This window comes from Podarcis gaigeae, assembly GCF_964106915.1.
Source record: "Podarcis gaigeae genome assembly, chromosome: 6".
NCBI classification, from domain to species: domain Eukaryota; kingdom Metazoa; phylum Chordata; class Lepidosauria; order Squamata; family Lacertidae; genus Podarcis; species Podarcis gaigeae.
This window is the reverse complement of record NC_139682.1, coordinates 33,282,196-33,302,718: the sequence shown is the minus strand read 5'-3', so window position 1 is coordinate 33,302,718 and position 20,523 is coordinate 33,282,196. Positions and strand designations below refer to the sequence as shown.

General features: G+C 40.0%; 1 protein-coding gene across 24 annotated transcripts in view; it reads left to right on the top strand.

Moving 5' to 3' along the window:
* PPP1R12B (protein phosphatase 1 regulatory subunit 12B) overlaps positions 1-20,523 on the top strand; it is a 111,237-nt gene that overhangs the window by 51,357 nt on the left and 39,357 nt on the right. For all 24 annotated transcript variants that reach the window (XR_014566129.1, XR_014566130.1, XR_014566131.1 and 21 more), the window contains 5 exons: positions 3,907-3,997; positions 5,008-5,199; positions 6,368-6,548; positions 7,358-7,470; positions 8,210-8,251. Coding sequence is in view for 17 of the 24 variants with exons in the window: in XM_083746494.1 (XP_083602620.1) it covers positions 3,907-3,997; positions 5,008-5,199; positions 6,368-6,548; positions 7,358-7,470; positions 8,210-8,251 (619 nt within the window). In the remaining 7 variants the exon portion in view is untranslated. The remainder of the gene's footprint in view (positions 1-3,906; positions 3,998-5,007; positions 5,200-6,367; positions 6,549-7,357; positions 7,471-8,209; positions 8,252-20,523) is intronic.

Genomic DNA, 20,523 nt, shown 5'->3' with positions numbered 1-20,523 from the left:
TAAACAGTTGCTGATTCTGTTTTTCGTCAAAATGAGGAATTATTTCATATTGAAGCACTTCGTTTACCAGAACAGTCTTGTAATTTTGCAAGGCTCTGACAGATTCCTACACGAATAAAGTACTCAAGATACTATTTCCCCTTCCATGCCACATACTTGGCACTGTGTTAGGAAAGGAGGGCAAAGGCTCTCTTAAAGAAGGAACCAGTCAGCCAACACCTGCTACTAAAAGTGCTTATCAGCCATGCTTTTATAGTTTGCGATAAAGTCGTTCTTTTATAAAAAGAGCTACCAGTGCTGGTGTGATGGTGTAGGAGGGGCAGGAATTCTGCCTGCTGTTTGATTTTCCTTGTTGGGAAGAGGAAAGGTTGTTGTTGCTTTATCAGGCACCAGACTGCATTTTTATGTGCAAGAGGTCAGGGTGAGGGCTTGCGTCTTACCGGAGAAAGCCTGGCGACCTGTGGAGTAACTGAGCAGGTATACATGAAAGGGTTTCAGCTCCTGGAGGGACTTTCTGACATAGTTCAAGGTGGGAGTTCTTATTGGCTCAGATTGTTGCATATTTGTGCTTAGTGCAAAAACAAAAAACTGTGCAGATTAAAGTAGACCAACATCTAACTTTACTTAACACTTATAGGCTTAGCTTGTGCTGGACTTTAAGAGAACTGCCCAAGAGAAGGAGTTTATGTGCTAGGAATTACTTACAGTTTGTACCCAGAAAAATGGCTTTAAAATCAGGTAAAGCTGCCTTTCTCTAGAGTCTGCTTTATTCCACTCTTGCCTCAGATACTAACTGAATGTATTTCTGTGTTTGCTAATGTTCGTTTAGGATGGGTGTAGTTGAAGGATTCTGCTCTTAACAGAGAGCATTTATGTATATTTTCACTGAAGACTAATAGAGAATTTGGTTAAAACTGTTGTATCTTCCTTGCCTGCTGTTGGACTATGAGATGTACATACATGCCCCCTCTAAGAATCCTCGGATCTGTAGTTTAAGGGTGCTGGGATTTGTAACTTGTGAGGGGTAAGCCACAGTTCCCAGGATGGCAGTGGTAGTAAAGGTTCTTAAAATTTGTGTTGTGTGCGCAGCTTGAGTCATGAAGGGGAGTAGTCAGGGTGGAGTTTTATCACTTTCCCTTTGTTATATTCTTCCACAAAATCAGTTTAGCCATACAGTGTAGATTTACAGTTTAAATAATTTTATGCACAGTGCATGTAAGTAAAGTGTGCTAAAATTCAAGGTACAAATCTTGAAGCCAGTGTCAGCTCCAGGTTTTGGAGGGGCCTTTGGGCAAGGCAACCTCCATGACCACCCTGCCTCACTGCATCTATTTTTTCATTGTAGCAGGTCCAGTAGCTCCCCAGTGAGGTGTGGCCCTTGATTCATGTTGATCCTTGACACCAGCCCTCATCAAATCAGATGTGGCTAATCTTTATGCCTTGTAAATATTAGTTTTTCCCTTTTTTTTGACCCACGAGGTGGTTACTTTCCAGTTTTTCTTTTCTTTTTTAAAGTTGTTTTTAAAGTCAGTTCTTTGTAAAAGGTTGATTCTGGTGAATCAGGAAATCTTTTTCAGATGGCAATGAATTTGTCATGATGCCAGCTGTCTTTTGTGAACAAGAATATGGAAGACTGTTGCTTTGTGGATATGACTGCTTCTTGTTCAGCACATTTCAGTCTCCTATTAAATGTACCATGGCTAATTAGACCTGGACTGTCTGTTCTCTTTGGAAGTGCTAAACCAGAATTGAATAAAAGCACCACCATAGTATCTGGGTTTTGCTTTCTGGACTAGGTCAGCTGGGCTGCTCCTTCTAGTCTCTGTTGTGTGGAAACTGGCACATCCTCTCTGTGGCTTATACCTTTGTAGCCTACACATTTCCTTTAAAGGATGAAAACTTGTGCACACTTACCTGTGCATAAATCCCAATTAAATTGATAGGGATTACTTCAGAGTTAGACACCTATTTATAGTAAATTATTATTATTAAAAATATATACATATACAATATCACATACAGATTGTTACAGTAAAAACACCACAGCTCCAGTCCTTTCCTTTAAAATAAGTGGTCCTAATAGAAAAGAAAGTTCCAAAGGGGTATGTGACTGTTTATAGTATTTTTACTCTATTCTTTAGCTGGAAAAAATGGTTCTCAGGGTGACTTGCAAATATGAATATTAATATAGTAAATATTAACAGTTTTCAGGCTTACACACTAAAAAGATAACACAAAATGAAAGGAGATTGAGAGGGAGGAGGAAGTAAGCAAACCTGTGCACTCAGTTTTAGTTTGAGGGTTTTTTTTTTGTGATGACCACCTGGAATGGTTGCATGTATAGCAGCCTTTGCCAAATCCTGGTATCTTCCAGATGTTTTGGACTACAGCTCCAATACTCCCTGGCCATCGTCCATGCTGGCTGAGACTGATGAGTCTTGTAATGCAAAACATCTCATGGCACCAGGTTGGCAAAGACTTGCATGTATACAGTGGTACCTCGGGTTATATACGCTTCAGGTTACAGACTCCACTAACCCAGAAATATTACCTCAGGTTAAGAACTTTGCTTCAGGATGAGAACAGAAATCGTGCTCCGGGGGCGCAGCGGCAGTAGGAGGCCCCATTAGCTAAAGTGGTGCTTCAGGTTAAGAACAGTTTCAGGTTAAGAACAGACCTCCATAACGAATTAAGTACTTAAACTGAGGTACCACTGTAGTGCCTTTAGTCAGTATTAACAACTTTCTTCATGCCTAAAATTCTGCACCCTACGCTGTTACACAGACCTGGTTTGCACATTACACTAAACCGTATTAAAAACAAACAAATCATGTTTTAATGTGGAAGGGTAGATCACTTGTGCATACCGCTGAAAGGTTTTCACTCCATTCATCTCCCATTTCTACAGCTGCCACACCTCAGAGAAAGAAGCTGCAGTCTCATTTATTGTGATATCTGAACTTGAGGTTGTGGTTTATTTCTCTCCAAGCAGTAAGTTGAGAGCAAACCATGGTTACTGCTTCTGGTTTGTAGAGATACAAGCCATAGCCCCTGGTTCAGATGTCATAACCAGACGGACTCTGGTGACTTTCCCATCATAGTACTTCAGTACTGCTTGTTTTTGATGTGTAAAGAGGAGCTATTCTTAGGGATAGAAAGAAGGCACACTTTGCTTTTTTCAGGCTTATTTTTGGAGGGGGAGAGAGACCCATGCAAGCAGGGTGCAGATGTAGAGAATCAAGCACTTCTTCATTACTTTTTTGTGTCTCTGCTATCTGAGTTACAGAAGAGTATGACCAGAATATCATGGAGGTGCTAATTTTGAAAACAATGGCTTTGGCTTGATTTCCACAGCATACTTAATGGTTTATTGATGAGACCCTTCTGTGCATTTCTGATTCAAATAAATTTTCAATCCAAATGCATATTTGATCTAGTTCTCTTGTACAACTCAATTATAAACTAAAATAATTGATTATGCGCCATATAAGAGCTTACATGGAGTCCTGTCAGTACTGGGACCCATGCTTTCGAACTTGTTCATAAGTGTTCTATGCCACTGTTTGTAGCATTAGCCCCCCACAGGGATTATTTCTTTTTGAAATTTTAGAACACAGCAGGATCCCTTCTAACCCTAGATATAAATTCTAAATTTTAATTCCGTTTTGGTTATCTCAGTGTAAAGCAGAGTTGCATAATTGTGGGTGGCTATGCCCAAATAAAACAGCTGATATAAATCAGTCATCTTGAAATAACTTAGTTATAAGGTGGTATTGTTAGTAGGTTTCTTCTATGCATGTGAGGAACTTGGATATGTGAACAAAACAACCTATATGAAAAGGCATAAAATCTTAATTTGCATTTATATATATATTTTTAAAAATCCATTCTGTCCCTTTCTTTTAGGTCATATCTGACTCCTGTCCGGGATGAAGAAGCAGAATCTCTAAGAAAGGCACGATCCAGGCAAGCTCGCCAGACTCGTAGATCTACACAGGTGTGGAACAATAACTCTTTATGGCCTGTTAGGTGTTGGGCTATTTTAAAAAATAATTATATAAGTAGAATTATTTAATGCATCCTGTGAAGATGCCTAACACTTCCCCACTCACACTTCATTGCTGAGTTCTCCTTTTGAATGAAGTTGCATTATTTCTGGAAGACATCCAAGATCACACACCTGTGAATCTCCAAAGAAGGGAATTACTTCCATATTATACATTTGAGAGATAAAAAAAATTGGTCTGTAAAAGCTCCTGAAAAGGAGATTATGATTTTTTTTCTTAATGGAAGAATGCTCAAGGAAAGTGTTGTCCATGGGTAGCAATGGTCTGTAAAAGGAGATTATGATTTTTTTTTTCTTAATGGAAGAATGCTCAAGGAAAGTGTTGTCCACCATGGGTAGCAATGTTCTGTAATGGGTAGCAATGGTCTGTAAAAGGAGATTATGATTTTTTTTTCTTAATGGAAGAATGCTCAAGGAAAGTGTTGTCCATGAGTAACAATGTTGCATTGTAATGTTCTCTCTTAAAAACATCTCTGTACCTGCCATACAATGACATTATCAACCACTGAGGTTTGTGATTCTGTATTTAGCATTTCTTCCTTCTTTTAAGCTGATTGATATATTAAAGTGGTGATTGCTAACTTTCATGCCACTGGGTCTGACCTATAATTAGGAATTGGCTGAGCTTGGGCTTTGTGGAAAAGGTAATGTAATTTGTGTTGAGCTATGGATTCAGTGTAAGAGGTGTAATGTTAACAAATACAGTCATACATCATGTTTCGTCCGCTTCATGGTTACTTTTCAAGTTGCATCCCGTGGCAACCTGGAAGTACCGGAACTGTTACTTCTGGGTTCACCGCTTGTGCATGCGCAGAAGCGCTAATTCACGCTTCTGGATGCAAACGCTTCAATTTGTGGACATGCCTCCAGGATGGATTACGTCCACAACTCAAGATTCCACTGTATAGGTATAATAGACTTGACTCTCTCCCATTTCCCAGGGTGTAACACTTACAGATCTTCAGGAGGCAGAGAAAACCTTTAGCCGATCTCGGACAGAGCGGCCCGAACAGCCAAGTGAAAAATTGGAAAGAACTGAAGCAACTGAGGAAGACCGTGAGAGGCAGGCACAGACTGCAGCAAGGGAAGCTGGGGAGACCCGCTCACGATGGAACAGAAACTTGGATGAAGAGGTGAGTAAAACTATTGTAGTAATGCCAAAGTTACAGGTTTGATCCCTGAATGAGACAGCTGCATATTCCTGCATTGCAGGGGCTTGGACTAGACAATCCTCAGAGTCCCTTCCAACTCTATGATGTCCAGCTACCTTTTTTCAAAATGTTTTTATGGCTTGAGATGAGCATCAGGTTTTTAATTATTCTGCTTTAAAGGTATTAGGAAAGATTGGATCCACTTTTTGAGCATAAGCACCGTAGTTTTCAGGTGTTGCTTTGCTTTCCACTTCACCATTCATTTATTATGCCCAACAGTAAGGAAAACATATAAGGGTAAAGGAATACAAAGTGTAATGAGAAAATCATGCTGAGTGTTCAAAATGAATATTTGTTCTTTCCAAATACTTGAACTGTAACTAATCAGAAAGCTGTATTAGCAGTGTTGTTGTTTTATTAACACTTGAAGGGCATGCCTAGATGACAGAACTTAATAAATGGCATTTTAAATAGTTTCCATACAGACTTTCAAGGGTTGTAATATTATTAACGGACAAATTATTTTCATCTTTGTCTACAACTGTGAGATGATACTACCTAATGCAGGTTCTCTGACCATACAGTAATTTTTTTCTTTTTCCCTTAAACCACAAGGCAATTTTTATAATAGCTTTGGAGATGTGCTTATATCTGTAGGCTTTCAAATGGTTTCTCTTGCATTTAGATTGTAGGTATGGTTCTTGTTGGGCATGACTCAAACTAGGTTTGCTGAATTTGCTAATCCACGTCTAAACACATGTGGAATCATTCGCAAGATTGGGATACATACAGATTTTGACCACAAGGTGACAGGGTGACAGTACAAAGTTGTGTTGCAGTGGGGGGAAGTGTCTTCACCCCTAGATACTAGATGATCTATGTTTTTCCTTCTCTGAAATCATTATGAACAAAGATAGATTTTAAATCCTCTTTTTCACACTGTCATTATTATAAGTAAAATAACCTTTGTCTCCTATCTCAAATGATCATTCATGTTTTTTATAGCCACCCTAAATCAGAATGGAATGAACCTTTCTGTAGTCTAACTCCATTAATAGAGTATGATTAAAGATTGAGGAGAAAACTTGTACTTTGCTAGCTGTTAATTATCCTCTTATTAAGTCATTAATTCTGCTCATTTGTCTTTCAGTCTGTTGGTCTACGATTGAGGGGCTCGCAGCAAGACAAACCCACAAGCCCCATCTCTCCTTCATTAGCTCCTTATCTTTATTCAAGTTCTCACCTTCCCAGGACAAGTAGATCTGTATCTTCTGATTCTGTGAACCCATCAGACTTCCAAAGTACATCTGCTGCTGACATGGAGAAAAATGGTATTACAATATTGTACAAATCTTTTGAGTTTGTTTTTGTACCAGATAGTGACTGTGTAATACTATACTTCATACTTGACCAAGAAAATCCAAGAATATCCAAGAAAAGCTTCTCCACCCTTAGTATATAGTACAATATATTACAATATATAGTATTTGGAATGCTGAATCTTCTTTGTCTGGGTTAACAAAGCCAGTATCAACTGCAACCCACCATGCCCTGGGCCCTCTGATCTCTCACTCCACCAGCAAAAATAAGACACCTATCCACATGATGCTGACAAAAAAAGCATCACTCATATACTCTGTGAAGAAGGAAAGTTTACACTCTCTCTCACCCCCTCTTCTCCATTATTTTCTTCCCTCTTCCTCCCCCACTTCTCTTATCTCCTCATTGCCTACAACATAAATGTCTCAAATTGACTGTAATTGACGGGTATGAAAATATGATTTGAAAATAGAGACACCGAATGTACTCTTGTTACTTATGGAAAATCTTTTAATAAAAACATTTTTAAAAAGCAATGAAATAACACCTCTAGGAATTTGAGCCCCTCCTGAAGAATCACGTTAATCTCAGTTGAATGTGTCTTTGAGCTAATGGCTTCGCATTATATTAAAGTACATCTGCTTTAGGGAGGATCCATTGCTTGGTCTTTGAAATTAAAAAAATAAATATAAATTGTTAGGTGTTTAGAATGGAAATCTTTATGTTGGGATTAATTTGCCTTAATTTGATAATGTTTCCATGGTATTGGCAAATCGATTTACCTGGCTATCTATAGCTAAAACTATATTTCTTTGGACAGAATATGAAGATCAGGATTTGGATGACAGAACTTCAAACAAGCAGTCGGTTAGAGAGAGGAGGCGGCCGAAAGAGAGACGAAGAGGCACAGGGATCTCTTTCTTTACAAAGGATGTAAGTAATGACATTCCTGGTGGAATTGAAGGAGGATGAAAAATTAACCAAGTTGCACATACCAATTGCTAGGGAGGCAAAATCTAAACTGGAAGTGCAAGATCCAGCTGTGAAAATGAGAATACTGTTTCAATGCTATTTAAAATGTAAATGAGTCAGCAATCACTGTCCTGGCCCTCAAACTCCCAGCTCTTGTTCTGCTAAATACTTTAATGCTCAGTTCAGTTCAGTACATAAGGCTCACAAAATGGCATACATTCTTTAAAAATGAAAGTGAGCTTCAACAAATGCCCTCCAGTTGCATGGAGGCTGCTCATGAACCTGAAGTTTTGCTGTAACTCATGCGCTAACCATAGTTTACTGTGGTGTGAAGGCACTGTCAAGATCTGAATTGACCCTGCTTGTAATATTTTTCAAATACTTTATTTCTTTCTTTTCTAAAAAGCAAGTTACTTTAAGGGAACATGATTGCATCCCATGATGATGAAACTCACTGTTTTCCTGTTCTGCTTGACTGAAGCAGCAATTTATCTGGTGGTGCATGGTTTCAAGGATTAAGTATTAGAAGCTTCCAAACTGTATAGTCTTCTACTTTCTGTTAAGATATTTTGTATAGATAGATATCTTAAAGTACTGCGTCTTGCTACCTAAACCTTTCTTACTACAAATATATAGGAAACCAGTGCTTCATTTGAAGTGTTCATGGTATGATTTCTTTCCCCCCCTTTTGATTTCATAGGATGATGAGATGGATGGTACTGAAGAAGTGAAAGAGGATAGGGTAAGTGAACAATCTAAAGCATATATGTGTATTTGTTTGTTCTCGTGAATCTTTGGCCACAGGATAGTTCTCAGTTCATTTGCATTTTGAGAATATGTACGTGAAAGTGCGCTTTGAAATGTTTTTCTGGAGTTTGTACCTGAATCTAGCAATAGGCCTGGTATTCTCTTCTGGTTCCATTATCATTACTTTAAAGTAATAAAATTCTGTAGCTCTTTTCCTTGTTAATTGGACTGTAGGATATTTTTCAGTGTGTTCAGTGTGTCAAAAACAAGAGAAGAGGTACTTAGGTTTGTGCTAAAATTCGAGGTTGACCACCAAGTTAGGTTTGAACCACAATTCAGTGCTTCAGAAATATACAAGACTTGATCTGAAATGCTTTGGAGACTGACTGGTTGTGTCATAATCCAAATTCCAGTTTGGAAAAAGTGAAGCTTTGTGCCTCCCCTAGTTACTAATAAGGGGAAATCCCAAGATGGCTGTAACTTTCCCCCCTTTGATAGAATTTAGGTGTCCTCAAATTATTGTACAAAATTCTGTCTGCCTTTTTTATAGTCTGTCAGTCTTATTATGCTTTCTTTCAGCAGCATTTTAGGCAAGCATGCTCCTTTCTACAAAATCACTGGCAGAGGGCCATTTTCCACTTGAGCCAGGCCCATCCACATCAGTAGCGGAGATAACATTCCCTGAGCAACATGTGAGAAAGAAATGCAAACTTTCCCTGGGCAAAAGAGCAGATGACCTCATTCTTGATCCTACAGCTAAATTTTGCACAGCATTATTTAATGTTATAGTAAATGAAACAATTGCTCACCTAGGTAACAGGTTTAAGCAAATGTTTCAGTTGAAGGAAAAGTATGAATTGATAGTTGATGTTAAATATTTGGCTAAATTGGAAGATGGTAACATTGGAAAGGACTGCAAAGATGTATTTTTGCTCCTTGAGAGAGAGAGAATGATTCAGCAGAGTTGCTGTCTCAGATCATGATTTTTGTTTTGTTTTGTTATATAATCATTCTTCAGAAAAATGCACAGGGACGCAGGTGGTGCTGTGGTCTACACCACAGAGCCTAGGACTTGCTGATCAGAAGGTCAGTGGTTCGAATCCCTGCGATGGGGTGAGCTCCCATTGCTCGGTCCTGGTCCTGCCAACCTAGCAGTTCGAAAGCATGTCAAAGTGCAAGTAGATAAATAGTTACCACTCCGGCAGGAAGGTAAACGGCATTTCCGTGCACTGCTCTGGTTTGCCAGAAGCAGCTTAGTCATGATAGCAACATGACCCAGAAACTGTCTGCGGAAGAGACAAATGTGGGCTCCCTCGGCCAGTAAAGCGAGATGAGCGCCACAACCCCATAGTCGTCTATGACTGGACCTAACGGTCAGGGGTACCTTTACCATTTTAGAAAAATGTATAGCTTCATAAGTGTAATAGTCAAGGTATTTATATCAATTTATGTGTGGTACTTCGCATTACTTTCACTTTACTTGTACCTGTTGTGTTTAGTGAGAGGACAGTTTCAAAGTTGGAATTGATAAAAATTATCTGTGCTCTTTTGTGTCGCAAGATCACTTAGTCATGCTTATGGTTCTTGGCTTCATCTGCCCAGACTGCCATTAATCCATTTGGCTATAGTCACACATGGTTTTGTTCATGAACATCCATGATGGTGTTTCATCAGACCATCATGACATCATTGACAAAAATCTCATAGGCTGCTGCAGCCAACTACATTAAATGGAAGGATGGGCACAATGAGGCTGTCAGGGCAAAGGAAATGGAAGGTGCTGCAGGGAATAGTATCAAAGCAGTGCAAATGTATTAAGAAGAAATGCAGGGCCACTTTTGGAAAGTTATCTGATGTCATGTTTTCATAAGTACTGCTGGCTCTGCCAAAAATGATTTTGATAAGATTTAATGATTTAGGACATCACTGAATGACCAAATCACATAGCAGAATTGCCGCTAGAGGGAGCATGTTCTGCAGCTTTCAAAGTATGAAGTGAGAAACTAATAACTTTATGTAAGAACTTCCAGTAAGAGTAATTGGGATTCTTAATACATTTGGACTGAAAATTGCTTCTCTTAAAACAAATAATAGTGCAGCATTTCTTCCTTCAAATAAGCTTGTCAAAGATATTTGATGTTAGAAGTGAGATAAATAAACAACAGTTGAGTAGTCTTGCTGAAATCTCTTTTTATTTTTTTTGGGTTGGGACTCATTTTGAATTTTTTCCTCTTACTGTAATAATTTGGCCAGATGTTGATCTTGTGTGAACCTCACATGGAATTATATGTACTGTTAGAAGCCTGCCAGATGGATAGAAAGCTAAGTATTAGCACAGGCTCAGAAGCTGGCTTGATTTGAGGGTGGTTTGTCTGTGTGTAAAAAATGCTACATTGAGGCTGTTATGAAAAGTAAATCTAACTTAATCTATTAAAGGTAAACACACTAAAAATGTAAATCTGTAACGGCTCATTTCAAAAATGTGGAAAAGTTGCACATGTGACCTTCTGCTTGTGCAATGCTTGATCCAATCCAGTTTATAATTCTGTGGTTGCAACAGGTGACATAAAATTTGTAGAGCATCCATCTGCTAAAGCAGGGATAGGGAACCATTCATCCTCAAAATGTTGTTGGACTCCATCTCCCAGCATTCCTGACCATTAGCCATGCTGACATGGACTGATGGGAGTTGGAGGCAAGAAGTGTGGAGGGTTACATGTTTCCTGTACTTGCAGTAAAGAGCATGCTAGGAATACAAACCGAAACTGGATGTGTTTGGAAATTATGTAGTTGGAATTCACCTGTCCCGTGGCGTGAGTTGCTGATCACCTGATTGGTTCAAATTCACAATCTTAAACTTGTTGGTGTTTTTCTACTTCTTTTTGAGAATTCAGTGAATTATCTATGCTAATATTTCAGCTTTAGAGGTGAGTTGAAGGCTTGTGCTGATCTCTTGTATATTTAACACTTGCTTTGTTACAAAAGTGCTACACCTTCTGTTCTCATCTTATACTTAACAGTTCAGCGGAAAGTTTCCCCCCCCAATTCACACTGCTACCCTACAGACCTTCCATAAAATCTTCCATTTCTTTGCTTTACTGTCATGGTGTTCTGCAAGAGCAAAGTCTTTTATGTCTGCCTGCAATAGCTTTTTGTTTTCTGGGATCAGACTACCTAATATGGTGAGGAATGCCCCAGTCAGACACTGCTACAAGTTCCTTTGAAGCAATGGAGTTTGCTTGGTAGTAATGTTAGGTGAGCCTCTAACAGACTAATATGGAAGAGCAACAAATAGTGAACAGTAACATGTTGTGCTTTTAACTATTTTTGTAAATAGAACAGTTGTGTGATGCACAATTCCTTTTTTGGGAATCCAAAGAGCATTGCCAGAAGATAATTTTTCTTGTTATTCTATTTCCTAGCAGAGAGGCTGTATAGCACTTGGAAAGCTTTCATCCTGGCTTATGTCCATTGCAGTGTAGGAGAAAAGGCAACTTTTAGATTATGATAAAATAAAACGTTTAATTATGAAAAATGTTGGGGACATACCTTTGAATTACTAGCTTTCTAATAAAGAACCCTGTGCTCAGAAGTAAATTGTAGGCCTGTTTCTCCCACAGTAAATACAGTTGGCAGGATATCAGACTCGTAAGAAGTGAGGACAAAAATGACAGAAAATTCATTGAAGTTGCTGATCTATAGCAGCCCTAAACTGAAAGCCATTTATGTATTTAAGTGTAATTTAGGACTCGTGATCAACCAGGATATGAGGAGCACAGTAAATTAGAATTCTGATATACGGGACCTTGTTGTTGTTTTTTTACACTATTATTTCATATGTGTGTGCCTGAGTACGTTCCCATATTTTGTTCAAACTTATGCTCACTCATAGGTGTAGGAAGTAAGTCTTCCATGCTATTTGGCAACCATCCTGATGCTGAACTTAAAACTGCTGAACTTTAAAGCCAAAAATAAAGCTAAGTGGCACCTGGCTAGTTCTGTTTAAAGGCACCTATCATTTTGGGGCAGAATGTTATTGTAAAAATTGCACACAAGTCTAAAAGTATGTTCTTAAAGTAAGGTTGTGTTGGTCTTCATTGCTGCCTGTGAATAAATTATAACTTAAACTTAGAATTGCTGTTGCTGAACCCTTTCCTATCCGGCTCATTACAGTTGGATGGGAATTGAAGTCCAAATGATGGATGGGAAACAGAAAAAAGATGGTCCAGTTAATGTTTCCAAACATAATTTGTGGAAGTTGGGCGAGCCTTCTCTACCTCAAACATCCAAGCTGATGTACCATGTCAGACTAATAGCCTCTGTAGCCCAGTCTATGTTCTTGGATGATGGCCAGTACTGAGCAAAGCATTTCAAAGTGTTCAGTAGCTGCAAGTCTATGGTGGAGTGGTTCGTCTCCTATAAACAAGGCTACTTAAGTCTGTCCCGAGTAGCTTTGTATGTCTTGGGGAAAATTAACTGCAAATGAGAGGGAAATCATTTATCCATTTATTTTAATTTTAAGGGGAATAAGCCTACTGATGAAATAGGGACACGGGTGGCGCTGTGGGTAAAACCTCAGCGCCTAGGGCTTGCCGATCGCATGGCCGGCGGTTCGAATCCCCGCGGCGGGGTGAGCTCCCGTCTTTTGGTCCCAGCTCCTGCCCACCTAGCAGTTCGAAAGCACCCTTAAGTGCAAGTAGATAAATAGGTACCGCTTTCTAATGGGAAGGCAAACGGCATTTCCGTGTGCTGCGCTGGTGCCGGCTCGCCAGAGCAGCTTCATCTCGCTGGCCACATGACCCGGAAGTGTCTCCGGACAGCGCTGGTCCCCAGCCTCTTATGTGAGATGGGCGCACAACCCTAGAGTCGGACACGACTGACCCGTACGGGCAGGGGTACCTTTACGTTTACTGATGAAATGTTTCTTTTCATTATTATTCTTTAAAGTAGAAATCATGAGACCATAATATCTTTAGAAACTTCCTGTGAATAAACCTATGCTTTCTAAATTACAGTATTTCAAAGTTGAATGTTGCCTTGCTTTGAATATAGTCATTCCTCTGTTTTGTGTGGACCAGGCATCCCCAACCTTTGGCCCTCCAGATGTTTTGGACTACAGTAACCATCATCCCTGACCACTGGTCCTGTTAGCTAGGGATCATGGGAGTTGTAGGCCAAAACATCTGGAGGGCCACAGGTTGGGCATGCCTGGTGTAGACTATTGGGCAGCAGGGTGGGCTGCACCCCCAAAACAGTCCCACTTTGTCCCTAGTGTCCAACACCAGGCACAAACCCTTAAAAGCAGTATCCAACCTGATGGGAAGCCTGGAAAGGGAATGCTTCTAGACCATTGTGATATTTCCCCAGAGCTCAAATGTGTGTTGATGTTGTACTAGTTAACCTGGAGGTCAAAGGTGGAAGATACCAACTCCATCTTATTTATCCTCCAAAGGCTCAGTGACACAGATCAGGTATATGCCGTATGTTGAGCATATACCCGTAAAATAAAGTATGCAATGAAACAAGTCTATCAATTGAATGGTATGAAAGTTCACTCCTTTTCATTAACACGGCAGTGAAGTGGAAGTGTGTGAAGTTTTATAAAATAGCACAGCTCTTCTTGGAAGACACCCCCACCCTTTTACATTTGTAAAAGAGAAAATGCAGGTGTGGTGTGAGCTGCCCTATTGAGAATGGAAATAACTATCAACAGCAGCTGTCTCTCTATTAAGTATGAATCAGTTAATCATTAGGAAGTTGATGGGAGTTTGGCTGCTTTTCAGGATTTTAATACAATAGACATTAATTAGTATTAGGCACATTTCAGCCCTAACTCATGAGAGTCAAATAATTTACATACATACCTGCCCACACATCCAGCCTGCTGTTCCAGAACTAATGTGTAGGAATTGCAGCCTGTACCAGAGGAAGTTGCAGTACCTTCTCAGTAGTCATGCCCACCCTGTGGAATGCTAAAAGATGTTAAAGAGATAAATAATTATGGTATATGACCTTCCATAGACATCTGAAGGAAGCCCTGTATCAGGATGCTTTTAATGTGTGATGTTCTGTTGTGGTGTTTCTGTTGTTCTCTTTCTGTATATCATTTTGGAAGCTACCCAGAGTTGCTGGGGCAACCCAGTCAGATGGGCTAGGTACAAAAAATAAATTATCACCATATTATTATTTTATACCAGTCCACGTATGTGGTTTAGAATAGCTACAAAGTGCCATCATGAATCCGACAATCTTGTACTGATTACTGAATTCAGACTACCATGTGGACATTCTACCAAGACTCCTCTCATTGTCTTTCAGACCCCAAGAATACAGTGTGGTGATGCAACTACTTTTAATAAAGATTACAGCATCACGAATGGATTGGCAGGGGTTTCAGCCCAGTTGGCTTGCAAAGCACCAAATTCATAACATAATCCAATGACTAACCTGTAAAAAAAAGGTTAGTCCACATTGCTGGGTGTGACATCTGGTTTCCTTGCTGCCACAGCCTGCTGTGCAGAAATGTGTTTAGCTTGAAGTTGTTTGCAGTAGTGATGTTTGGATTTGATGCTGACTCCTATTTATCTGGACTACTGTAAATTACACCCAATTCTGTGCATGCATTTTGGTCCGCAAAGTTCCACTGTATTCACTGTGACATTCTTCCTCATAAGACTGCATAGGATGGCATTCTTAGTTACTTCAGTAGTTTACATGGTTATAAATTAGAACCTTATATTCTGCCTGTGTTTAAGTGATGGCTATTTTTCAGAAAGCTATTCTGGAACTAGAGGAAAGCATATCCCTCTTACTAAAACAACATGGTGTGTTCTGGTATTTGACTTATAGGAAGCACCTGCTTTGTATTCTCGTTCTTTCTGAAGTAATGAATACTGTAAAATTTACTCCTTTTTCTTTGCTTTGTTCTTGGTTCTTTTGTTTTAATATATTTGTTTTTAGGTGAATCTCCTCACAGTATACCAATGCTCTATAGTCATGGTCTTTAGTCCCCGTCACCCCCATAAGGTGGTCAGTTTTTACTATAATTTGCTATATATGTGTATAACGTGGGGTGGGTGTGCAGTAATGTGCTGCCCCTCTGTAGAATCTATTTTTTTACCTCAAGCTCAGGAAATTGCTAGTCCTTTCTATAAACAGATTACAGGAGGCTTATTCAGGCACTCAAATACAGAAAAGCCCCGGGAGCAGATAATATCTCCCCTGAGCTTCTCAAAGCCAATATTGACTGGTGGGCCCCAGTCCTTGCCACCCTATTCACCAGCATAGATCAAACAGCAATAATACCAGAGGACTGGGGATTGGCAATCATCGTTCCCATATTCAAGAAAGGCTGTAAACTTGATCCAGCCAATTACAGACCAATCAGTCTCTTAAGCATTATTAGCAAACTTTACGCAACTCACTTACGTGAAAAGTTTGCGGACTGGCTGGAATGGGAGCACATCCTTAAGGAAGTCCAGGCTGGTTTCAGGGCACATAGATCAACTTTAGACCAAGGACTGGTATTGCAACATCTAGTGGAGAAATACACCTCAAAGAAAGGAGGCTCCCTCTATGTAGCCTTTATAGATTTCAAATCAGCTTTCGATTTGATACCCCGGCACAGACTTTGGGAAAAATTAAGTGCCACAAACATCGACAGACGTCTTTTGCTTCTTATCCGTAGACTACATGAAAATACTCGGATCCGTGTTAGATGTGACCGTTATGGGAACCTATCAAAGGAAATCCAAAGTTTCCATGGTGTCAAGCAAGGCTGTGTTCTTGCCCCTATTCTATTTAATTTCTACATAAACTCCTTAGTCAGAAAGATGGAGGATGCAAGTACTCATCCCCCAAACCTAAATAATATACCAATCCCAGTCCTTTTGTACGCAGATGATGCGGCACTTATTTCCTTCTCTTGTGTGGGTCTAAGAAAACTTTTACGAGCTCTTACAGAGTATTGCGAAGCTGAACACCTAATAATAAATTACACTAAATCAAAAATTATGGTGTTCTCCAAGAGAAAACTCCGACATAAATGGAAAATTAATAACCAACCTATTGAGCAAGTAACATCCTTTAGATATCTTGGAATAATCTTTGATGAGAAGGGATCCTGGTGCCATCAGATTAAGAATTCCATTGCAAATGCGCAAAGATCTTCCAGAGCTATCATAAGATTCTTCTATAGAAAAGGAGGTCAATATGTTCCTGCTGCCTCCCAGGTCTTTGTCGCAAAAATACTTCCACAACTGATGTATGGCACCCAGATATTTAATTGTCAAAAACTCAAGTCCCTGGAATCTGTACAAACTAAATTTTACCGCTCCCTACTAGGGTTACCTACCTGTGTTTCCAACACAGCCATTAGGCTGGAGGTAGGTCAACTCCCTATCAATGCCAGGATATGGATCCTGAAGATTCACTTCTGGCTAAAACTCATATTTTTCCCAGTGGGAGTGGCTCCATTGACTCTATTAGACCCGTTCCAGTCTAAATGGAGATTGTTGCTCTATGAAAAATTGAAGGGCCTGGGGCTTTCCCCACAAGAACTTATAGCCTCAGGTTTTGAAAAGGCTAAAAGGATGGTGAGCCAGCGAATAGGAGATGTAGAGCTTCAGGACCATATGAGCAAGATAGATAAATATCCAGCCATCCAAGATTATGGAAAAGGGTTCAATCTAACACCATATTTGCTGGATTTACAAATCGCAAAATACAGGCGGGCGTTTACCCTTACCAGATTTGATGTACTGCCATCTGCCTTACTAAAGGGCAGATACGTGGGCAAACCCTATGCTGAACGAGTCTGCCCATGTGGTCTGAAAGAGGTGGAAACGGTTTCACATGTGTTGCTACACTGCGACCTCTATGGGGATATCAGGTCACTGTTTATTTCCCCTATCGTTCAGAAATTTCCAGGTCGATCTGAATCTCAGCGGCTGAAAATCCTACTAGGAGATAAAAACCCAGAAGTAACACTGAAAGTGGCCAAATTTTCTGCGGCTGCGATCAAGCGGAGGGCATTAGCTGTAAAAAAGTAAAAGACTTGACCCCTGGACAAGCCCCCTCATTTTTTAAGTCTATACATACATACATACATACATACGTAGTGCGTGTGTGCGTGTGTGTGTGTGTGTGTGTGCATATGTGTATTGCTTTTATGTATAATTTTACAATTTTTAATTGACACCATTACTCCCCTTGTAAACTATCGTTGTTTTTTCTGGTCTATGACCGTAATAAATAAATAAATAAATAAAATATAAACAGATTACTGTTTTTAGTACATGCACATTCTGTTCCTCTTTAGCCACTCACATTTAAAAGAAACTGGCTGTTTCTAAAAGTTGCCGTCTTTAAGTATGATCAAACTTCTGCATGCGCTCAAGTAGGGGATTTTATTGGAGATGAATGAGAAAATGTTCTCTGGGTTACCATCTTTTGCTTCTTCTTTCTTACCAGCTTTATAGATGAACTGAGCAAGAACTATGGTCTGAGGCTATCTTTTAGATATGGAAGATTAGCTGGCTTTGTAGCAGGCCATATTAACTTTTGGACCCAGTACTTTATTCAACAACGATGAAGGAGATTACCTTTAATGATTTATTGTATAGTAGCTGATCAAGGAAGATCTCTGAATTACAGCTGGATTCTTCTGTATTTAATTGCTATGTGGGATCTTCTACTCTAATCCCTTCATTTCCAGGACTTGAGAACCTACTACATGGCAATAAATCAGCACTCAGTACATTGCAGGCAAAGGGCTTTGCTTGTCTTCCTTTTATGGGAAATCACTGCAGTGTTTTTCATCGTGTTTATATCTCAGCCTAGTGCCAATTCCCCCCTTCAAAAAATGTTTTACAGTCTCTGTTACAGGACATGAGCTTGCCGTCATACATTAGAATCAAAGACATTATCCCTGTAACAGTACAGCAGAATCATAGGTTACATGAGGGACCTGCCACATAGTGCTGCACTGTGGAGTGATCCTGTTGAGGGTTCCAATCAGCCACGACCTCTTTCAGAATGCAGTACTCCATTCCATTCTCCTGCTTCCTTTATTTCCTGTTTTTTCTTCCCTCCATCAGCCGGTCATCATTTTGTGGCCACTGAGCATGCTCAGCCCTCTTTGGAATTCCCCCACAAGCCTGCTGATAGCCTCCCTTTTTGAATGAATGGTGCCGTCTGAGCTGCCTAAACACCCACATTCATCCCTGAACTTCTGCCACAAAATGTTTTTTAAAAAAGTAGTTACTCTTTGTGGAAACTACCAAAAATTTTGACAGTGTTGTTTGCATTTGTAATCAAAATGCATGTTGCTGACCTTTGTTCTAGCTGAGGCCAAGTATAGGAACAAGTCAGTTCAGATCATGCGATGTTTCTTGTCATAAGGGTTTTCCTATGATTGAGGCAGTCTGAGATTTGATGAAATATTTTGCATAGGGCTATCTAGCACTTTACTATCATTTTATTTAAAAGTAAGAAACAATACTAAAAGTACTTTTTCTGTATTGACTTGAAATGTTTGTGGATAGGATAGCGTTCTGAAACTCTTACACAATCTACATAGTGTGGAATACCTTGTAGTACCATGTGATGAACAATAACAGGGTTGCCGACTTTTGGGGGCCAGTGGGCATACTTGGAATTTTGATAAAACGCCATAGAATTTTGAAAAAGCTGCTTACCAGAGTTATAGCACATAATGACTGTCCCATCTAAAAGGCAAAGAGAGAGAGAAAGCACTACAAGATGAGTGCGGGCAGGTTCCCCATAGCAGTCCCGCATCAGTGGAGAAGAGACTACATCAGCTATCATTACACTCACAGAGAGATGCCCTTTTTACCTTTCCTCTGTTCAGAATGGGTGGTATCGATCATGGTGTCTAATGAAATGCGATTATGTTTAAAGGGGCTTGTTCAATGTAGTTGACATCAAGCCAGTGCAAAGAGAAACTGAGCAGGAGTCTGCTGCATTGTGAATTTTTACGGGATATTTCCTGAGACCTTTTGTGAGTACCGTACGAGGTGTTGGCTGGCACACCTGTAAGTGATGTGTTGGTGACCCCCTGAACTGTGGTACATAAGCTATTTTAACTTCAGTTATCCTGCTTGGATCCCAGAGAAGAACCAGTGTTTCATTTGAGGAATATAAGTAAGAGCACTCTCTAAATTTAAGCTATAGCTCTGAACTGAAAGTTCAGATTCAGGGAAAGAGAGTACAAAGAGATTAAAATAACCCCATAGAATTAGAGGGGAAGGGTTATATATTCACAACCCAGAGGCTATAAGGATCTAGCACATAACTAATCTCAACACAGTATGGAAGCATGTAGATTGTTTAGGAGTTGTTGCTGTTTAGTCGTTTAGTCGTGTCCGACTCTTCGTTACCCCATAGACCAGAGCACGCCAGGCACTCCTGTCTTCCACTGCCTCCCGCAGTTTGGTTAAACCCATGCTGCTAGCTTCGAGAACACTGCCCAACCATCTCGTCCTCTGTCATCCCCTTCTCCTTGTGCCCTCCATCTTTCCCAACATCAGGGTCTTTTCCAGGGAGTCTTCTCATGAGGTGGCGGAAGTATTGGAGTCTCAGCTTCAGGATCTGTCCTTCCAGTGAGCACTCAGGGCTGATTTCCTTAAGAATGGATTATTTAGGTAGTGGGGAGAAAAAAAACAGGATAGAAAGACTTTGTTACTAAATCTACCGCCTTCCATGTTAAATTTTAGTAGATATGCTGCTGATAATAATAATAATAATAATAATAATAATAATAATAATAATGATAATAATAATAATATATTACTTGCACTCCGCCCTTCCAACTGGATAGATGGGTACTAGAATGAAGGGAATCAGCTAGAGAGTTAGAGAGTTATTGCATTGGAAACAGACAATGGGGAAAAGGTGGGAGTCCATGCTTTTTTAGGATGATGTATTTTAAAGCTTTGGGACGCGGGTGGCGCTGTGGGTTAAACCACAGAGCCTAGGACTTCTGATCAGAAGGTCGGTGGTTCAAATCCCTGTGAGGGGGTGAGCTCCCGTTGCTTGGTCCCTGCTGTTGCCAACCTAGCAGTTTGAAAGCACATCAAAGTGCAAGTAGATAAATAGGTACCGCTCCAGCGGGAACGTAAATGGCGTTTCCGTGTGCTGCTCTGGTTCGCCAGAAGCAGCTTAGCCATGCTGGCCACATGACCCGGAAGCTGTACGCCGGCTCCCTCAGCCAATAAAGTGAGATGAGCGCCGCAACTCCAGAGTCGG